At 40.6% G+C, this 19,026-nt stretch overlaps 2 protein-coding genes across 2 annotated transcripts; both read left to right on the forward strand.

The window, feature by feature from the left end:
- Window positions 1–1,618: 1,618 nt before the first annotated feature.
- Window positions 1,619–3,777, forward strand: LOC138899169 (uncharacterized). The gene is made up of 4 exons (XM_070185297.1): window positions 1,619–1,667; window positions 1,718–2,070; window positions 2,985–3,156; window positions 3,266–3,777. Exons 1-4 carry the CDS (start codon window positions 1,619–1,621, stop codon window positions 3,775–3,777), a joined length of 1,086 nt encoding a protein of 361 aa, XP_070041398.1.
- A 2,419-nt stretch (window positions 3,778–6,196) lies between these two features.
- LOC138899170 (uncharacterized) lies at window positions 6,197–6,634 on the forward strand. The gene has a single exon (XM_070185298.1). The coding sequence runs from the start codon at window positions 6,197–6,199 to the stop codon at window positions 6,632–6,634; it is 438 nt and encodes a 145-aa protein (XP_070041399.1).
- The last annotated feature ends 12,392 nt before the right edge of the window (window positions 6,635–19,026 follow it).

Genomic DNA, 19,026 nt, shown 5'->3' on the forward strand with positions numbered 1-19,026 from the left:
AGCTAGAAGAAAACAAGTCATACCTCGGGTTTTGGTACAAAGCAGATTTCAACGGAGATGTCATTCCATTTAAGTTCGAAGCGCAACACATATGGAACCAAAATATCATCATGGAAGGAGAAACTATTGAGCCATACAGGTATCACGCCGGCCATATATACTACTATCTATCATGGTTAGAATATGATATAGCTGGGGACGTCAAACCAGGAATCAATTTGAAGGATAGGATCATAGACGAAGTGGCGGAGGTACAGGTGAAGTATAAGAGGCTACGCAAACGGGTGTTCGAATCTGAAGCTAAGCATATGGAGCAACATAAAGTAAACATGAAGGCGATAAGGGAATGGAAAGAGATTGCCACTAAGTCGATGGAGAGATTAGAATACTTCGAGCAAGGACTGATGGAGCTGGAAGGAAAGATGAGAAAGAGATTTTGGGATTGTCAAGGCATGGACGACGATGAAGGAGGAAAGCTGGCAAAGGCTTACTTATTGCTGGACATGCACGATCTGGGAAACATAATTGATAGGGTCAAGAGAGCCAACCATGGAGAAGGTCCTTCAGGGACCAAATAGATTAGGAGAAGATGTTCTTTACTGCTTTTTAGTTTAGATTAGATTTCGATGTAATAAGGCTTAATGCCATTAGTGACTTTATTATTATTGTCGATTTAGTGAAAGATTTGTTTTGTCTTATTTTCTCACTAATGAGATGAAGCAAACGTTGGCATCGATTTTCTCCAAGTCTATGTGTCGCTTAGGCGTACCTCAGGCACAATGAGGTCCCCCAAATTAGGACGCGAATTATTGCATGACTTTAAAATTAGGACATATTTAAGTATTTCAAACACTCTTTTATTTCACCTTACTGACTTGGTTACTTTTTTTTTATTTTTTTTATTTTCTTTATTTATTCGCATTCCCAAAGGTTGGTTCGTGCATACTGGAATCATCAACATACCACATTAGATCCAGAGGTCCTCCACCTGCTCCTCCACCTAGAAACCCGAAAAACAAAAGGCAAGGGCAAAGCGAAGATGGATGATATAAGTGGTGTTTAGAAAGATAACGCTACCGTGACAGAGAATATTGAAACTTCAGATGGTTGAAGCACCCCAGGGCAGAATGAGTTGGTCTTACATTTGGAGCAGAAAATCCTGGAGCTAAAGGGTGAGCTTGAACAAGTCAGAAATCTGGAAAACCTTTCCCTTACTCTTATTGTTCTCGACATCAACCAGCAAAACCCAACTACCCAAAACCAAACACCGCCACAAATCGCACGAAACCAGAATCCACCACCCATAGCTCCGAATCCTCCCGCACCACACCAGTATCTTAATCCCACACCTCCCCAAAACCTCAACCCACCATCAGTACAAACCCCTCAACAACACCTCCATCACCCAACTCAATACCCGCAAACCACTATTTATAACACTCCCCAAAATGCACCACAACCCACTCCCGATCCCCAAAACTAAACCAACAATCATCCATATATCCAAGTTCTAGGAACTCATCAAAATAACCCGATATATATGGAAACCTTACCCCATACCCCACAACAAACCCTATACATACCTGAGCCGACAGAGAAGGACATGCTCATTCAAAACATGGCAAAAGAGCTTAAGAAACTTACATGGAGAGTCCAGAGTGTTGAAGGTGGGAAATGCATTGAGGTTTAAACCATGAAAATTTGTGTATTCAGCCAGATGTAGAACTGCCGGAGGGTTACAAACTTCCCAAGTTCGAGATGTTCGATGGCACTAGTGATCCGGAGGTGCATCTAAGAACCTACTGCGACAAGCTTGTAGGAGTGGGTAAGAATGAACAAATCCGCATGAAACTGTTCATGCGAAGTCTTACAAGAGATGCCTTTTCTTGGTATATCAGTCAAAACCCGAAGAAGTTGGCAAATTGGGTAAGTATGGCCTCAGATTTCATGGACAGATTCAGGTTCAACACAGAGAAGGTGCCAGATGCTTTCTATATCCAAAACCTCAAGAAAAAGCCGATAGAAACCTTCCGCGAGTATGCTACTCGTTGGAGATCAGAGGCCGCAAAGGTAAGGCCATCACTTGAAGAAGAACAAATGAACAAGTTCTTTGTTAGAGCTCAAGATCCGCACTATTATGAAAGGTTGATGGTCATCGAGAATCACAAGTTCTCAGACATCATCAAGTTAGGAGAGAGGATAGAAGAAGGAATCAAGAGTGGGATGATGACTAATTTCGAGGCGCTGCAAGCCACAAATAAAGCCTTGCAATCAGGAGGTATCTCAAAGAAGAAAGAAGTGGGTGTTGTGATGGTAGCCCAGGGCCCTAAGTCTCCCCTCACATACCAAACACCTCCACCCGCATATCAACCCTCACCCCCAAAATACCAATACCCTGCCACCACTTACCATACCTATAACACTCAGCCTGCATACTACCATTCACCTCCACCCTCCCGCTAAAACTACCCAAAGCCACGCCTAAATTTTGACCGTATAACTCCTAGACAATTCACCCCAATTGCGGAACCCATAGCCCAATTGTATGAGAGACTGAAGGTCGCTGGTTACGTTACCCCTATTCATACTGTTGAGAACCCTTCTTAGTGGATAAATCCCAACAAAAATTGTACCTATCATTCATGCATGAAGGGTCATACCATTGAGGAGTGCCACATATTAAAAGACAAGATTTAGACACTGATCGACACTAAGGTTATACAAGCAAAGGAAGTCGCAAGCAAAGGAAGTCGCACCGAATATTGGCAATAACCCTCTCCCGGATCATAGGGTGAGGGGGTAAACGTGATAGAAACTGATGAGGAATGGGATTAGGAAGGGTCCATCGGACTCGTTTGAGAGGGAGACACTCCTAAAACATCTCTGGTCACCCTCACGCCAGTTATGGTATAAACCCAGGCACCATTTGAGGTCAAGGTAGCTACACCCTTCACTGTAATGGTAGTCCCACACCATCTTATAAGTCTGATACCGTCCCATGGGATTATGTTGCGAAAGCAAGAAGAAAGGGAAAAGCCAAGATGGAAGAGACAGGTGCTGCGCAAGGTATGACTAGAACTGGCAGAGTTTACACACCTGAGAATCTGGGAGGAACGAGCAAAGAAGGTGCACCTAAGCTGCCTGTTGTTAAGACAGGTAGTGACGATCTTTGGAGGAAGATACAAGCAAGGGAATACTCTATTGTTGACCACCTGAACAAGACTCCCGCTCAAATATCCATTTTTATCAATGTTGCAAAATTTAGACTCACACAAAAATGCCTTGATGAAAGTGTTAAGTGAAGCTTATGTACCCGCCGACATCACTAGTAGAGAGATGGCTAACATGGTCGAACAGGTACTAGAGAGTCACAAAATTACTTTCCACGAAGATGAGTTACCGCCAGAAGGGTTGGGTCACAATAAGGCATTGCACATCACAGTGCAATTTGAGGACAAGTTCATTGCCAGGGTCCTGATAGATGGAGGTTCAAGCCTGAACATATGCCCGCTGACCACTTTGAAAAGATTAGGTAAAGGCCTGCACGAGATATGGATGGAAAGCATGAATGTGAACGCATTCGACGGATCTCACAGAGCCACTATCGGAGAAATCAACCTTGATCTACACATGGGTCCGACTTGGTTTAATGTTGAGTTCCAAGTGTTAGATATATCTACTACTTACAACCTATTGTTGGGATGGCCATGGATACATGCAGCTGGGGCAGTGGCTTCTACTCTGCACCAGGCTGTGAAGTTCGAATGGAATCATTAGGAGGTGATCATTCATGGAGATGGAATCAACCCTATCTACACCAACCAGACCGTTCCAGTCATATAAAATAAGAGGAAGTTGGGCGGAGAAACATATCACCGCATTGATCGGGTTAACACAATTGAAAAGGATTGATGGTGGAGCAACAAGATAGAAAGCATATTATTGTGGAGAAGATATGAACCAGGCAAGGGTCTTGGCCAGAATCTTCATGGGATCACAAAATCCGTACAACCACAGTATCAGGTCACAACCTTTGGATTCAGGTATGAATACACCATGCAAGAGTATCAGGATTGGATATCACCATGGCGCGCCAATTACTACCCACTGGAACAACCTATACCACCTTTGCACCAGACATTCCGTCAAGCTAACATGATGTGAGGATCCGAGGAAGATGAGATTTTGGCTAGTATGAGGAAGTTGCTTCTAGATGAAGAAGACATGGACTACAGTGCAATTGTTGAGTAGGAGGAGAAGGAAGAACTTACCATTCAGACAATGGGAGAAGGAGCTGTTCTCAAGAACTGGACCGCTACACCATCCAAGCTCGCCGAGTACCTGGGTAGCCTGACAAAATTAGTATTACTTGTTTTTAAATTATTTTGAGCATTTAAGTCATTTCGAGTATTTTGTTTTGGAATAATTACTCAAGCCATTGAATCGTACTTGTTGACAGTTTTAAGCTTTATTAATGCATTATTGCTTTTTGTATTTATTATTATCTTTCTACATTCGTTTCAACGTAATTATTACATACCCTGATGAAACTACGACTGTGATATGTAATGAGACAATGCAACATAAGGACAGTGATTCGGAAGAATTAGAAGATGATATAATACATGAGGAAATTGTCAAAGAAGTAGAAAAGTTTTAAAACAAACCGAAGTCTAATTTGGAGGAAACCGAGGTCGGTAACTTAGGGGATTCTGAATCAGTCAAAGAAACTCACATAAGCATTCATCTATCACCGTCAGAGAAGGACTAGTATATCAGGTTCCTAAAGGAATATGAGGATATTTTCGCATGGTCCTATGATGATATGACTGGGTTAAGCACATCCATAGTAGCTCACAAGCTACCTACCAATCCCATGTGTCCACCGGTAAAGCAGAAGCTCAGAAAGTTCAAGCCAGATATGAGTCTGAGGATAAAAGAGGAGGTCACCAAGCAAATCAAAGCCAAGGTTCTTCGAGTGGTGGAATACCCGACCTGGTTAGCCAACATTGTGCCGGTTCTGAAGAAAGATAGGAAAGTTAGAGTATGTGTCGATTACCGAGATCTGAACAGAGCAATTCCTAAGGATGATATCCCATTGCCTAACATACACATACTGATCAACAACTATGCCAAGCGTGAACTCCAATCCTTTGTGGATTGCTTCGCAGGATATCATCAGATTTGGATGGACGAAGAGGATGCCAAAAAGACCGCCTTTATCACACTATGGGGAATATATTGTTACAAAATGATATCGTTTGGTTTTAAGAACGCTGGGGCCACCTATATAAGGGCCATGGCGACTATCTTCCATGATATGATACACAAGAAAATAGAGGTGTACGTGGATGATGTCATCATCAAATCCAAAAGAAGTTCAGACCACATAGCAAACCTGAAAAGGTTTTTCGATCGAGTTCGAAAGTACAAATTGAAGTTGAACCCAACAAAATGTGCTTTCAGAGTCCCTTCTAGAAAGTTGTTAGGTTTCATCATCAGCCGCTGGGGTATTGATCTAGACCCGTCAAAATCAAGGCTATTGAAGACTTTCCACCACCGAAGATCAAGAAGGATGTGATGAGTTCTCTAGGACTCCTCAATTATATCAGTCGCTTTATAGAACAATCAACGGTGATATGTGAGCCGTTCTTCAAAATGTTAAGGAAGGATGCTGCAAAAAGATGGACTGAAGAATGCCAAAAACCCTTCGACAAAATCAAGGAGTATTTATCTAAACCGCACGTGTTGGTCCCGCCAGAACCAGGAAGACCTCTGCTACTTTACCTGTCTGTGTTGGATGGAGCCTTTGGTTGCGTTCTGGGACAACATGACGAAACTGGGAGGAAATAACAATCGATATATTATCTGAGCAAAAAGTTCACGCAAAGTGGCAAGTATTGCTAAGTGAGTTCGACATCATCTATGTAACTCAAAAGGCAGTCAAGGGGCAAGCGTTGGCTGATCACTTGGGGGAGAATCCCGTTGACGGAGAATATGAGCCATTGAAGATGTATTTTCCCGACGACGAGGTGTCATTTGTAGGTGAAGATATTACCGAGGCATACGAAGGTTGGAGGATGTTTTTGATAGAGCAACAAACTTCAAGGGAGTGGGCATCAAAGCTGTCTTAGTATCAGAAACCGGTCAATATTACCTAGTATCCGCAAAATTTAAGTTCCCATGCACCAACAATATGGCAGAATGTGAGGCCTGCATCTTGGGACTCAGGTTGGACATCGACATGAACGTTCAGGAGTTACTGGTAATCAGAGATTCTGACCTATTGGTACACCAGGTACTAGGAGAATGGGCTACTAAGAAGACTAAAATATTGCCATTTTTGCATTGTGTACAAAAGTTGATCAGGAGGTTCACAAAGTTAGAATTCAAACATGTTCCAAGGATTCAGAATGAGTTTGCAGATGCATTAGCCACATTGTCTTCCATGATACAACATCCAGAAAAGAATTTCATCAATCCTATCCCAATAGGAATTCAAAAGCAGCCAGCTTATTATGCTCATGTTGAAGAAGAGTTCGACAGAAATCCATGGTTCCACGATATCAAGGAATACTTGGAAAAGGGAGAATACCCGGAGAATGCTACACACACTCAAAAGCGTACACTTTGAAGATTGGCCAACCATTTCTTTCAAAGTGGAGGAATTATGTATAGAAGGATTCCTGATTTGGGATTGTTGCGATGTGTCGATGCCAAGGAGGTATCTAGATTGCTCGTAGAAACATGCCGGAACTTGCGGACCTCACATGAATGGTTTCGTTTTGGCCAAGAAAATATTAAGAGCAGGGTATTTCTGGATGACTATGGAAAATAACTGCATCAAATATGTTCAAAAGTGTCACCAATGCAAAATATATGCTGATATGATACGAGTGCCTCCCAACAAAATCAATGAAACGAGTTCACCCTGGACTTTCTCTACTTGGGGCATGGATGTCATCGGACCAATTGAACCCGTTGCTTCAAATGGACACAGGTTCATTTTGGTGGCTATAGACTACTTCATAAAATGGGTTGAAGCCGTATCCTATAAGACTGTATCTAAGAAGGTCGTAGCAGAATTTGTTCGGGACCGCATTGGTTGTCGATTTGGAGTACCTGAGTCAATCATTACTGATAATGCCGCCAATCTCAACAGTGACCTGATGAAAGCTATGTGTGAAACATTCAAGATCAAGCATCGGAACTCTACAACATACAGGTCGCAAATGAATGGAGCCGTAGAAGTCGCCAACAAGAACATAAAGAAGATATTGAGGAAAATGGTGGACACCTATAAACAATGGAATGAGAAGCTATCGTTTGCTTTGCTCGGGTATCGAACCACCATTCGTACGTCAAATAAGGCAACTCCCTATCTATTGTTCTACGGTACTGAAGCCGTTATTTCCACCAAAGTGGAGATTCCTTCCTTAAGAATCATACAAGAAGCCGAGTTCATCAACGCAGAATGGGTATGGAACCGGTATGAACAACTAGCTCTCATTGATGGTAAAAGAATGAACGCAGTGTGTCACGGCCAACTCTACCTGAACAAAATGGCAAGGGCTTTCAACAAAAAGGTTAGATCAAGGTAATTCACACCAGGGCAATTTTCGCTGAAACGAATCTTTCCACATCAGGATGAAGCAAAGGGGAAATTCTTTCACGCCCCGCCTCGAGGAGCGCGACCGACGCTCAACCAAGATACCCCGGTTAAGCAAGCATGCTAGATGATTTCTACCCAACCTTGCCCGTTAACAACATAATAATAATCAGTACAAGTGATAGACATGAGAAGAGTCAAGTGTTCCATATTCTTTTTCCATTACTAAAGGATATTCATTTATGATTTCCAAAATATTACAAGTTTATAGATATGATGAAAAATAGGTTTGCCCAAATACCAACACTTACTAGTTTAATTACCAACATCAAACACCACCCACAACCTGTCTACAAAGCCTCTAAGTGCAACAGAAGTAAAGAATGGAAGTGCCGGCGACCGGCTATACCTCAAAGCACAAAATACAACGTCAAATGACATAAAGCTCAGAATAGAGTAGGGCTCACCAAAACCTGCTGAATAGAGAGTGACTGCTATGGGGACCAAAGCTACCTGCTGATAAACCACCTGCATCCATTGAAGATACAACGCCCCCGACAAAAGGGAAGTTAGTGCATATGGAATAGTACTAGTATGTAAAGCTAACTGTCCCCTTTCAAAATAGAATGCCAATATAAGAAAGGGAAAACCATAGAAACAACAAGTCACAATCAACAATATCCAAATGCCCAGTTAAAACATAACAATTTTGAAAATGCGGAAATAATATATATATATATATATATATATATATATATATATATATATATATATATATATATATATATATATTTGGTTGGGAGATCATTAGTACTGATATGGATATGCCACCGTGTATTTTGCACAGAGTCCGATCACGACCCGATCGGCTAGGCCGTCTTCCCCGAAGACATCAACCACAATCAAAATTTCTACCATGAACTTCAATCATTATATCAATCACAATCTCAAGCACAATTTCAATCATAACTTCCAGCACAATCACCACCATGTGTGCGACATGGCATCCGATCACGACCTGACCGGCTAGGCCGTCTCACCACAATGTTGTGTGGATCGACATCACCCTTTTCTAGTAACCACCTCATCCCAATAAAGGGGAATATTCTCATCACAACAATTTTATCTCAAATAAGGGGAATAATCACAATGCACCCTACACCGGCACGTGTAGTTTCAGGGTTAGGTTATTCCTACCTACCCTTCCTCGGTGACTAACGATACTCCCGGAAACCTTTTTGATTTTCATACAAAGGAAACAACAATACAAATGCATTTACCTCATAACATTTCATACTGTATATAGCCATATTGGCACTTTCAACCACTTACAACATTATTATTTCATGGGCTCTCTTGGCCATACATATAAGTCTTCTTTCATGGCACAGTGGCCGTATTTCATATTCCACACTTTCATTTCTTTCCTTTCATAGATCATCATAAAAAATATCAACAAATAGAATATTCCGAAAATCTCAACTTCAAGTTCATTAGTAATGGAAACTTTAAACACAATAGGTTTCTTCCCAACGAATGGGGCAACTGACTGGCAACAGATACACACGTTAAAAATATAAACGGGCAATACACCATTTGTTTTTGAAATATTTTTCCCAAAAGGGCAGTGCACAATTTCAACTCATAAATATGTAAAGGCTTAAAACACATTGGAAATACTTACAAAGCATAACATCAGTTAAAGCAGCCATATTGGGGCATGACTTGAGGACATTAGCTTTTAGGCAAATCTATTTTCGAAGTCAATTTGGAACAATTGAATCAAGGTTAATTTCATTACCTTTCTCACATCATCTCATTTCCTTGGCACCATTGGCCACAAGTATAACTTTCATTATTGGTACGGTGGCCACGCTTTACATCTCGAACCCACTTCTTTCACTTTCAAGCATCCTTATAGATTATCAACAACAAGGCATTTCAAATCAAGACTTTAGGTACACATATGAGCAATAGAAGTTTTAGATGCATGGGTTATTCTTTCCTAGATAAGTATAATGGAGTTTCATTTGAAACACGGCTCAAAGCCATAATATTTTAATACACATATCATTCTTGAACACCTTTTGAATCCATAATTCTCGATAGTTGCTTACTTGGGACAATCGAATTTATTGGGAACAACCCAGAACATGGGAATAAGGAACTTGAGTCAACAATACTTGAAACTTACGGGAACATCATAGAATTCATTTCTAAAAGAGTAGTTTAGCCAACATACCTGGAATTCGCCCCTTAATAATGCTACGATGTTGCACCACACTAAACAAATTCAATCTCTTGTGGTGAGACTCTTGAAAATCCAACCTTGTAGGGTTCTTGATCAATTTGGGGATTTGAATGGAAATCTTGGTTCATGGGAGGGAAGTATTAGACGGATTCCCCTTGATATGCAAGACCTAGCTCAAAGAAATGACTTCACCCCTCTCTCCACCCAGCCTTGGGGGTATTTATAGGGCTCCTACGTACGCGGCCGCACACCTGGGCAACTGATCGCGCATCGGCCGCGCACATGAGGCAGAAACCCCCTTATATGCGCGACCGCGCATTCTGGGCACGTATATGGCATAGGTCTTGTAAAATGGTCATAACTTTCTGTATACATATTCAAATGACAAACTATTTGATGTATTGGAAACTAGACTCAGAGGGATTTAATTTTATAGGTATATCACCACCTAAGTCTTTATATTATGGGAGTTCTATTCATTTGAAGTCAGGTCTTGTGCTAATTGAGACATCCTTTCCACTTAATATATCCAACTTGTTTCACACAAATTCTTGCCATTCACAAAACTCCTTAGTATGTTCCAACACACCTTAAACATAAATTTTCATTTCAAAATGATGTGTATCTATCCCACATGTCTTCTTTAATAATCGAATACGTTATTCCCAAATATCGCTGGTGCACTTTAAAATCTTAAGTCATTAGGAAATTTTAATGGGGCCTTATGAATTCTCACCCAACTGGCAAAACCCTTACATGCTTCACCGAGTACTGACATGAGGATCACTTATACTTGCAGATATGGATGGAGAGATATGGCCAAAACCTATAAACTCAGAAGCAGTCAAGAAATATTATGTTTAGTATTATGTTTGAACATTCTATTTGATGTAACCTGAACTACGCTTGACCTAATTCCCATTTAAGAGGGGATACGTAGGCAGCCCTGTGAGTTCGGTCGCATCATAATAAAATCTTTATTCCCCATGTGGTCAGAAACTGGGGCAAGATCTCGAGTTTGCCTAATCTCATCGTGTTTAGGATCACCAAGGAATATATTGCCAGAAGTATGCATCTAAACTGGGGCAGAATTTTGAGGAAGATCCTCAAAATTCCGAGTTAAGGAGGTTGCAATGTCTCAAAAGCGTGTCACAGTCACCGATTCGACAAAATTATTTGCTTTAATGCATTATCACATATTTTGAACGAACTGCATTTTTATATAAACAATTTATCACAAATGCATGTTTATCAAAAATTTCATTTTTCTGTAGTAGCCAGACGTTACCTAGGGTGACTCAAACAGGACCTCAAGACAGGAGCGAAGGCAAAGCAAGAAATCGAGAGCACGAACCAGCCTTCCCCCCCAAAAACTCATGAGTTTTCTTTGGATGCAGGCACGAGGGACAAAATAAACACGTCCGCAAGCATATACAATCTTCACACTGATAGAGGTCACCAAACACAAATGCATCAAGCTAAGAAATACCTCACCCTCTCACATTTAATCACTGCTCTTCTTGCATGAGGCTAAGCATTGCCTCCACTATTATATAAGGCTAAACGCTGCCTTCCTTTGCATGAGACTAAGCATTGTCTCCGCTATATTGCATAAGGCTAAGCACTGCCTCCATTATTGCATAAGGCTAAACACTGCCTTTACCATTACAAAGGCTAAGCATTGCCTTTCCTTGCACGAGACTAAGCACTGTCTCCATTCTATACATGAGACTAATTAACTCTCTTCATTCATTTTGCTGATGGTCATCCTAGAGATTGAAAGTGCTCGTAGGGAGTAGATACGTAAAGATATTTATGTGAAGTTGAAGGATAAGTACTTCAAATGCCTTGAGAAGTACCGGAAGCTCCGGTGCCGGCTCCACGAAAGCGACGATGTGCGCCAACTAAGGGAGGACTTGAAGGAAAGAGACGAGGAGCTGGTGCCGGTAGTGGGAAAGTGCAGCGTCCTGGAAGGGATATTGAGGAGCAAAAAGGAAGAGCTCTAGCTTAGCAAGGGGGTAGAATCCCAGTGCAGTGATCTCAAGGCTCAGGTAGTCTTGCTGCGAGGTCAGCTTGAGGAGTGTTAATTCAGGGCGAAGGCTTTTAGTGGCGAGTTCGCTGAGAAGACGGAGGAGATAGAAAAGGCGGAGTCCACTTGGCCGAAGGCTTTGAGGAAGGCGGAGTCCCTTGAGGTGGTGATCCGAACTCTCTGTTCTGAGTAAGAGAATGATTTGTCAATGACAAGGCTTAAAGAAGAGTGGCTCGATGAAAGGATAGGGGGGTTGGAAATAGAGACCTCTGATTTATGATCGGGTTGCTACTCTGGAGGCCGAGAAGGCTAAACTACTTGAACAAACTTCTTCATCTACAGCTTCTAGATTCCTAACATTCCTTGTGACTTGTACGAAGAGTGGATTCACACCGAAGCCCAATTGGATGTGCTTCGCGAGTTGCATGTAGCGGGCTCCATTTCTGCTGCAGATTTTGAGGGTGCTCATGTCAAGGCTCGTAAGGCTCGAATTGCTTGTGGTTATGATTCGGCTACTCCTCGTCCTGGTGAGGAAGATGAGGATGATGATGATGCTATAGATCGCCTCGAGGACGAGGCCTGGTATGATTCCATATACCCTCCGGGCAAGGATTGAGAGGGCGCTGAGGGCCGAGTCGGTGAGGGTATCAGTGATCTGGGTGGTGATTCCGTTGAAGACAGAACTTGCGAGGGCACTAAAGGCCGCAATGGCAATGGCCCGTAGCTTTCTTTTTAACTTTTGTTTTTTGTATTTTTACCGGCATCTTTAAGAGCCTTTGTAAAAAATTGAAGTATGAAATATCAAAGTTGTTCCTTGCATCATCTTGGGCAAATATATAGACGTCCCTTTAAACTTGGCTCCAGTTTCCATTTTGACACCTTAATTTAGCACTTTTCCTATTGAACACTTTAATTCTATTTTGGTGTACACCATTTAAACACAACGCATGTCCAGCAAAAGGAGCGTTATGTCAACACATGATAAGCGCGTGAATGTTATTAATATTTGATTAGGTGGATATTCCAACGGTAAAAATAAAACTCACCCGTTAGACCCATTTTAAAACACCTGATTTTCCCATTTTCTCTCTCAAGAATGCCCTAATTCCTCTTTCGTCTTATTCCCTTGCAAATTCGCCATTTTCCCTTCTACTGAAGCTTAGGTACCCAAGCTTGAATCTTGATGTGATTTCTTCCTCATCTTTCTCGTTTATTAGTTTCATGTCACAAAAATCAACAACTTCTCGCAATGGAAGGGAAATTTGCCACTATGGATTTAATGCGCCACTGACTATATCATGGTCATCTGCAAACCCAGGTCATCGATTTTATGGTTGTAAATTGGTAAGTCGATCGTATTATTTTTGTTAGACCCTTGAATTTCTTAATAAAGAAATTTGTTTTTAATTTTTTTGGCCGCATTTCTTTTTGAATTTTGTAGGGTCGAGGTGGCTGCAAATATTTTAGATGGCATGATGATGAAATGCCTGATCAAGCTAAGAGGGTTATACGGGGACTGTTGAAGAGAGTCGAAAGAACTGAGAAAACAGTTGTGCGGTTGAAGTGGTTATTTGTTATTGTGGTGGTGTTGTTTCTATGGATTTGGATTTGGTGATGCTGGTGGTTTGAAGAACAATGTAGTATTTTTATGATATGCTGGTGCTAATAGTGTTGTAGTTCCTGCTATTAGTTCAAGAAAAATGTAATATGTTGGAAGTAGGTACTAGGAATTTGGCCTTTTGTTAATGTACATTATCTTGTTATGAATGAAATGGAAATGACCAATTTTTAACGCAAATTTAAGTTCAGCTGCACTTCCATAATATGTTATGAATGAAATGCAAATTCATATTCATGAATTGAAAACATAACTGCCTAAACATTCCATTGCATAATGTGATGGACTAGAATTACATCCAAGCTCAAAAATAGAGCATTGTTTTGGTCTACAAATTACAAAAAAATAGAGCATTTTTTTCCAAACATATAACTGCCCAAACTAGTAAACTCTAATAGAGCATAACTGCCCAAATAAAAAACTGGTAGTGACATCTTAGATAACATAAATAAAAACTAGTCTGCTTCACAGTGTAGATGCATCTGAACTTGTTTGACTTAAAGAACCTTTTTTCCTTGCTGCACTCATTTGCTGAAGTTGTGACCTTGTCACTGCATTTCTTCCTTTAAACTTCAATACGGGGGACTTAAATCCAATGTCTATGTTAGTTGCAGATGTATCCTTGAATGTCCCAGCTGATATGACTCTCTCAGATGATGTACCAGGCTGTAAAATACAATGAATTAGTAAAAAATAGAACAATTCCATCCCACAAAACTGCATTATAATAAACTATACACCCTTACATTCAGGATAGTAGTTCTAGTCATAGTGTAAGTGAAAATCCCAAAACCAGTATGCCTTGGCCTTTTATGTCCAATGGTTGCTGCAGTAGCCGAGCCTCCTCCTAGTGTAGTTCCTCTTCCTTTTTCCCTACCTAGTTCATGGCCTCTTCCTCTACCAAGCCCAGTTGATTGGTTGTTGCTTTGTCTTTTGACAACACTTGTATCCTCACATATAGAGGATGGATTGCTTTGTTGAGATGGTATTTTCTGAGATGATCTTGGTGGAGGTGGTGGCATATTTTGACTTTGTTGAGTAGCACTTCTTGGAACATGCTGACAGAAGTAAAAGAAAAGAATATCAGAATTGCAAAAAAAGAATGTAAAAGATAGAATTACAAATATCAGAACTTACCCCTTTCCTGCATCTAGTTTTGTTGTGTCCTGTTTGTTGGCAGTTTGAACAAGTCATCTTTACCCCTTTCTTTGATAGTTTACCATGATTTTTTCTTGGTTCATCCTTGGCTTTTCTCCTACATCTATTTGGTCTACCTGGCATAGGTTTAGGTTCCGGAGGCTCTATAGATGGATTTGTTGAATCCGACCACATCTTCATATTGGGAATTGGTTGAATGAAATGCTGGTAAGCTTTAAGGAAAGTTTCCTTCCTATACCAGTGGGCAACATAATCATCTGGGTCCATTTCTCTATCATAGAATGCACATACTGCATGTTGACATGGAATGCCCCTCAACATCCATGATCTACAAGTACATGTCATGGTCCTAAAATCAACAATGAATCTGTACACACCTTCATCAACTTCAAACCCATGTTCTGCATTTCACATAACCTTACACCTCCTAGAAAGGGCTTTGTTCTCTTTCAGTATCATCCTAGCCATTGGTGCAATGTCAGTAACCCAAGTCTCAACAAACTTCCTCATTTCAATGGTCCTATTCATGATTTTATGTCTAATTTCTTCCAACATAGTTATAACAGACTTGTGCCTAGGACCTACTATCCAAGAATTGAATGTTTCACAATATTATTCTCAATGACATCACATTTTGAATCTTCTCTAAAGTATGCCCTACACCAATACTCTTTATCATACTTCAACAAGTCTTCACATATCTTATAACCAAGCTTATTCATTGCTTCTAGTTCTTCCTTGAATTTTACTTCATAAGATGCTTTGGCACATCTCCAAAATTGTTTCCTCCTTTCTTCACCTCTCCAGTTCTTGGACCAGTTAGACCAAATGTGTCTAGCACACATTCTGTATTCTGCCATTGGTAGTAATTCCCTTATAGTTGGTACTAGTCCCTACAAAAAATAGTAATAACTGTTAGTGGACAGTATATATAAAGCAAGAAAAAGAAAAATTAAAAGTTAATTGTAACTTTACCTTTTGCATATCTGACATAACAGTTAAGCCAACACCATCTCCCAACTGTAAATCTGTAATCAAATATGTGATAAACCAGCTCTAGGAGTGTTTTGTCTCTTGATCAACTACAACCCATGCAATAGAAAATATTTGATTGTTCCCATTTCTACCAACTGCAACAAGTAACTCACCGTTTCAGATTCCCTTTAGAAAACAACTATCAAATCCTATAATCCTTCTGCACCCTTATAACCATCTTCTTTTCAAAGTATCTAAACATAGATAGAAATAGACAAACAGATTCTTGCCAGGAATAGTCTCACTATCTGTTCTGATCCAGCATGAACTCCCAGGATTTGTTTGCTTAATAATATCAGCATAATCAGCAAGTCTGTTAAATTCCATCCTCCAGTCACCCATGAATTGACTTATCACCCTACACTTAGCCCTGTAACAAACAGTCCTTCCAATATACAAACCTAACTTATCCCTGACCAAATCCTGAATCTCCCACAACTTAATATTTGGCCGGAAAATAATCCTATCTTTATACTTATTGGCAATGTACTTAGAAGTACATAATTTGTTCTTATTTTTGGTGTTGCACTTATGAGCTGGATGGTACTTCTTCACAGTAAAGTCACATGAATCTCCATAATTGCTTGTATACAATTCCCAGTTACACTTTGCTCCTTTACACTTAACTCTAACCCTATCCTTTTCATTAGGCCTAATTGTTAGTTGCACTTTGTTCTCCACAGCATATGAGGCTACTGCTTTTCTAAACTCTACAGCATTTTCAAATACCATACCAAGCTCAAAAATAGCAAGGTAACAGTCAGGGTCAAACCTTACCTTTTTACTTCTCCTTCTAGGAGGTAAGTCAATACCTCGTTCAGCTAAAACATCTAACTCATCTGTGCTATCATCACTTCCAATATCAGAACTGGTGTAGTAGTCTTCATCCCCTCCTAATTTTCCAGCAAACCTGTCCTCCTTAGATGGTCTGCCAATATCCTCAAAGCCTTTATCTATTCCAGCTTCTCCCAGAATAATCTCTTCAGTTGGAGTAGGTTTATTTCTTTGTTTCTTCTGTTTTTTCTTCTTTCTTCTTTCATGCCTTAATGAAGTGAGCTCTTCATTCACATCACTATCATCTTCATCAGGAATGTTATCTAATTCAGACTCACTACTTGACAGATCTGATGCCAAACTAGCATCTATGTTTGTTGTTTCTTCAGCCCCTTGTAAATTCTCACCTGCAACTCCAACATCATCTAGATTTTCCTCAGGCACAGATGTGTTATTTGCAGCACTTTCTTGGACATTTATATCCCCTGGAACAGTAGATGTTGCCCTAGCCTCTTTATTTAATGTATTTTCACTTGGTTCAACAACTTCTGGCCCACATAAAAGGCCACATGGGACAGTCTCATCAAGCAACACAGGCTCATTAACTACATGCTTAATATACAAATCTAAATGATCAAGATGATTAAGGTGACAAACTATATTATACATTTGTTCATCATTTTCAATCAAGACAAAGTCATTAGATTTAGGATTAATTAAATAAAAACCCTCTACCTCAGCATAACCCATATCCTTTATGTAGGACAAAAGCTCAAAAAGAGAAAAGTGGTCCTTGTCTATCATGTGACCATCCTCACCCCTCTTTCCTACATATCTCGGGATAGGATCCTTGACAATATGTCCACCATGGTGAAAATCAACAAGAATATATTCATCTGCAGACATGTCTAGACCCTTGAAACTTCAGTCACGACCAACTCCAGTCACGACCAGCTCTAGTTACGACCAGCTCCACTCACCATCACGGTCAAAAGAAGCAAACGATTACCCGTATTAGTAATATAATGGCCAAATAGTTGACGGACAGTTGAATCTAACTCAAAGTCGATGAAGATTCCACCGGGAATCGGTCTCAATGTAGTTTATTAGGGTTTATTAGGCTAAAGAAAGGGGATTTTGGGTGGAAGATCGATTAAGTGAGGCGAGGTATGTGGGTAAGGTAAAAACGGGTTTTTTGTATCCGACCTGGATAAATATACACGTGTCAGACTATTATTGGTATGTTATTCCACGTGGAAAGCGTTTAAAAACACGCGCTTAAGTTTTTACAGCCCGGTCATGCATTGTGTTTAAATGGTATAGTCCAAAGTACAGTTAAAGTATTCAATAGAAAAAGAGCTAAGTTAAGGTGTCAAAATGGAAACTAGAGCCAAGTTTAAGGGGCCGTACACCTATTTGGCGCATCATCTTCCATTCCCGTGGTTTATTTTCTGTACTTGTATATTTTTTGCTTCTGTTGTTTACTCATTTTGCTTTTTGTCCTTCTCATTGTTGTTGTCTTTTAGCTGGCCGTGGTCTTGGAGCTGAATATATATGGGTCATATCAGCCCTTTGTTTATATAGGTCGAGTGTGTTTGATCTTGGCCGATGGCCGATAGTGTTGTTTGAACTTGGTCGATCTTGACCTTTTGTTAAGTTGTGGACGAGGGCCGGTAGGTGTTTGTTCGAGTTTGGCCGAACTTAACCTTTTCGTATTCGTGGCTGAGGGCAGTAGGTGTTTGTTTGAACTTGGTCGAATATAACCTTTCGTTAAATAGCGGTCGAGGGTAGGTAGGTGTTTATTCGAGCGAGGTTGAACATAGCCTTTTCATTAAATAGCGACCGAGGGCCGATAGGTGTTTGTTCGAGCGAGGTCGAATGTAAACTTTCATTAAATCGCGGCCGAGGGCCGGTAGGTATTTTTTCGAGTGACGTTGTTTGAGTGAGGTGAACATAACCTTTTTGTAGTCGTGGCCGAGGGCTGATAGGTGTTGTTCGAGCGGGGTCGAACATAACCTTTTCGTACTCATGGCCGAGGGCCGATCGGTGTTGTTCCAGCGGGGTCGAACATAACCTTAATACAAAAAGGTGTCATGATAAATGTAAGTTTCTTATTACTTCGACATTGTTGCTTTGGTTACATACTTGGAGAGAGTTATAGAATTTGGGTGATGGCTGGCATTCCAGTCCCAGTCCCAGTCTACCTAGTCCTTTCATTGTTTAACTTGGAGAGTATTGAGGATTTGGGTAATGAAAGAGTAACAACAGTCCCTCCTTCGGTACTTCAACTCGAAGTGTTCCCTTTGTCGACTCGTTAAAAACCTCCTTGAGAAAACCCAAATGGGACAAAACTCAAGTGAGGGAAAAAGAGTACGACTTGGGGGACACTTTTTCTCTTAGAAGTTGAAGTATTTGAGGTGGCTGATGTTCCAATTATTTGGTAGTTGCTTTCCTTCCATTATCTCTAGTTTGAATGAACCCTTATTTGCTTTGGTTGTGATTTTGTATGGACCATCCCAGTTTGTTCCCAGCTTGCCTTCCCGTGGTTCTTT

The sequence above is a fragment of the Nicotiana tomentosiformis genome, chromosome 9 (genome assembly GCF_000390325.3).
Source record: "Nicotiana tomentosiformis chromosome 9, ASM39032v3, whole genome shotgun sequence".
NCBI classification, from domain to species: domain Eukaryota; kingdom Viridiplantae; phylum Streptophyta; class Magnoliopsida; order Solanales; family Solanaceae; genus Nicotiana; species Nicotiana tomentosiformis.

What these genes read in the sequence shown, in the direction of transcription:
- LOC138899169 (XM_070185297.1), top strand. Translation starts at nt 1,619, where the DNA reads ATGGCAAAAGAGCTTAAGAAACTTACATGGAGAGTCCAGAGTGTTGAA. An exon ending in GGAGATCAGAGGCCGCAAAG is followed by an intron (nt 2,071 to 2,984) that starts GTAAGGCCATCA and finishes CCATCTTATAAG; the next exon opens with TCTGATACCGTCCCATGGGA. An exon ending in GCTGCCTGTTGTTAAGACAG is followed by an intron (nt 3,157 to 3,265) that starts GTAGTGACGATC and finishes TGCAAAATTTAG; the next exon opens with ACTCACACAAAAATGCCTTG.
- LOC138899170 (XM_070185298.1), top strand. Translation starts at nt 6,197, where the DNA reads ATGGCAGAATGTGAGGCCTGCATCTTGGGACTCAGGTTGGACATCGAC.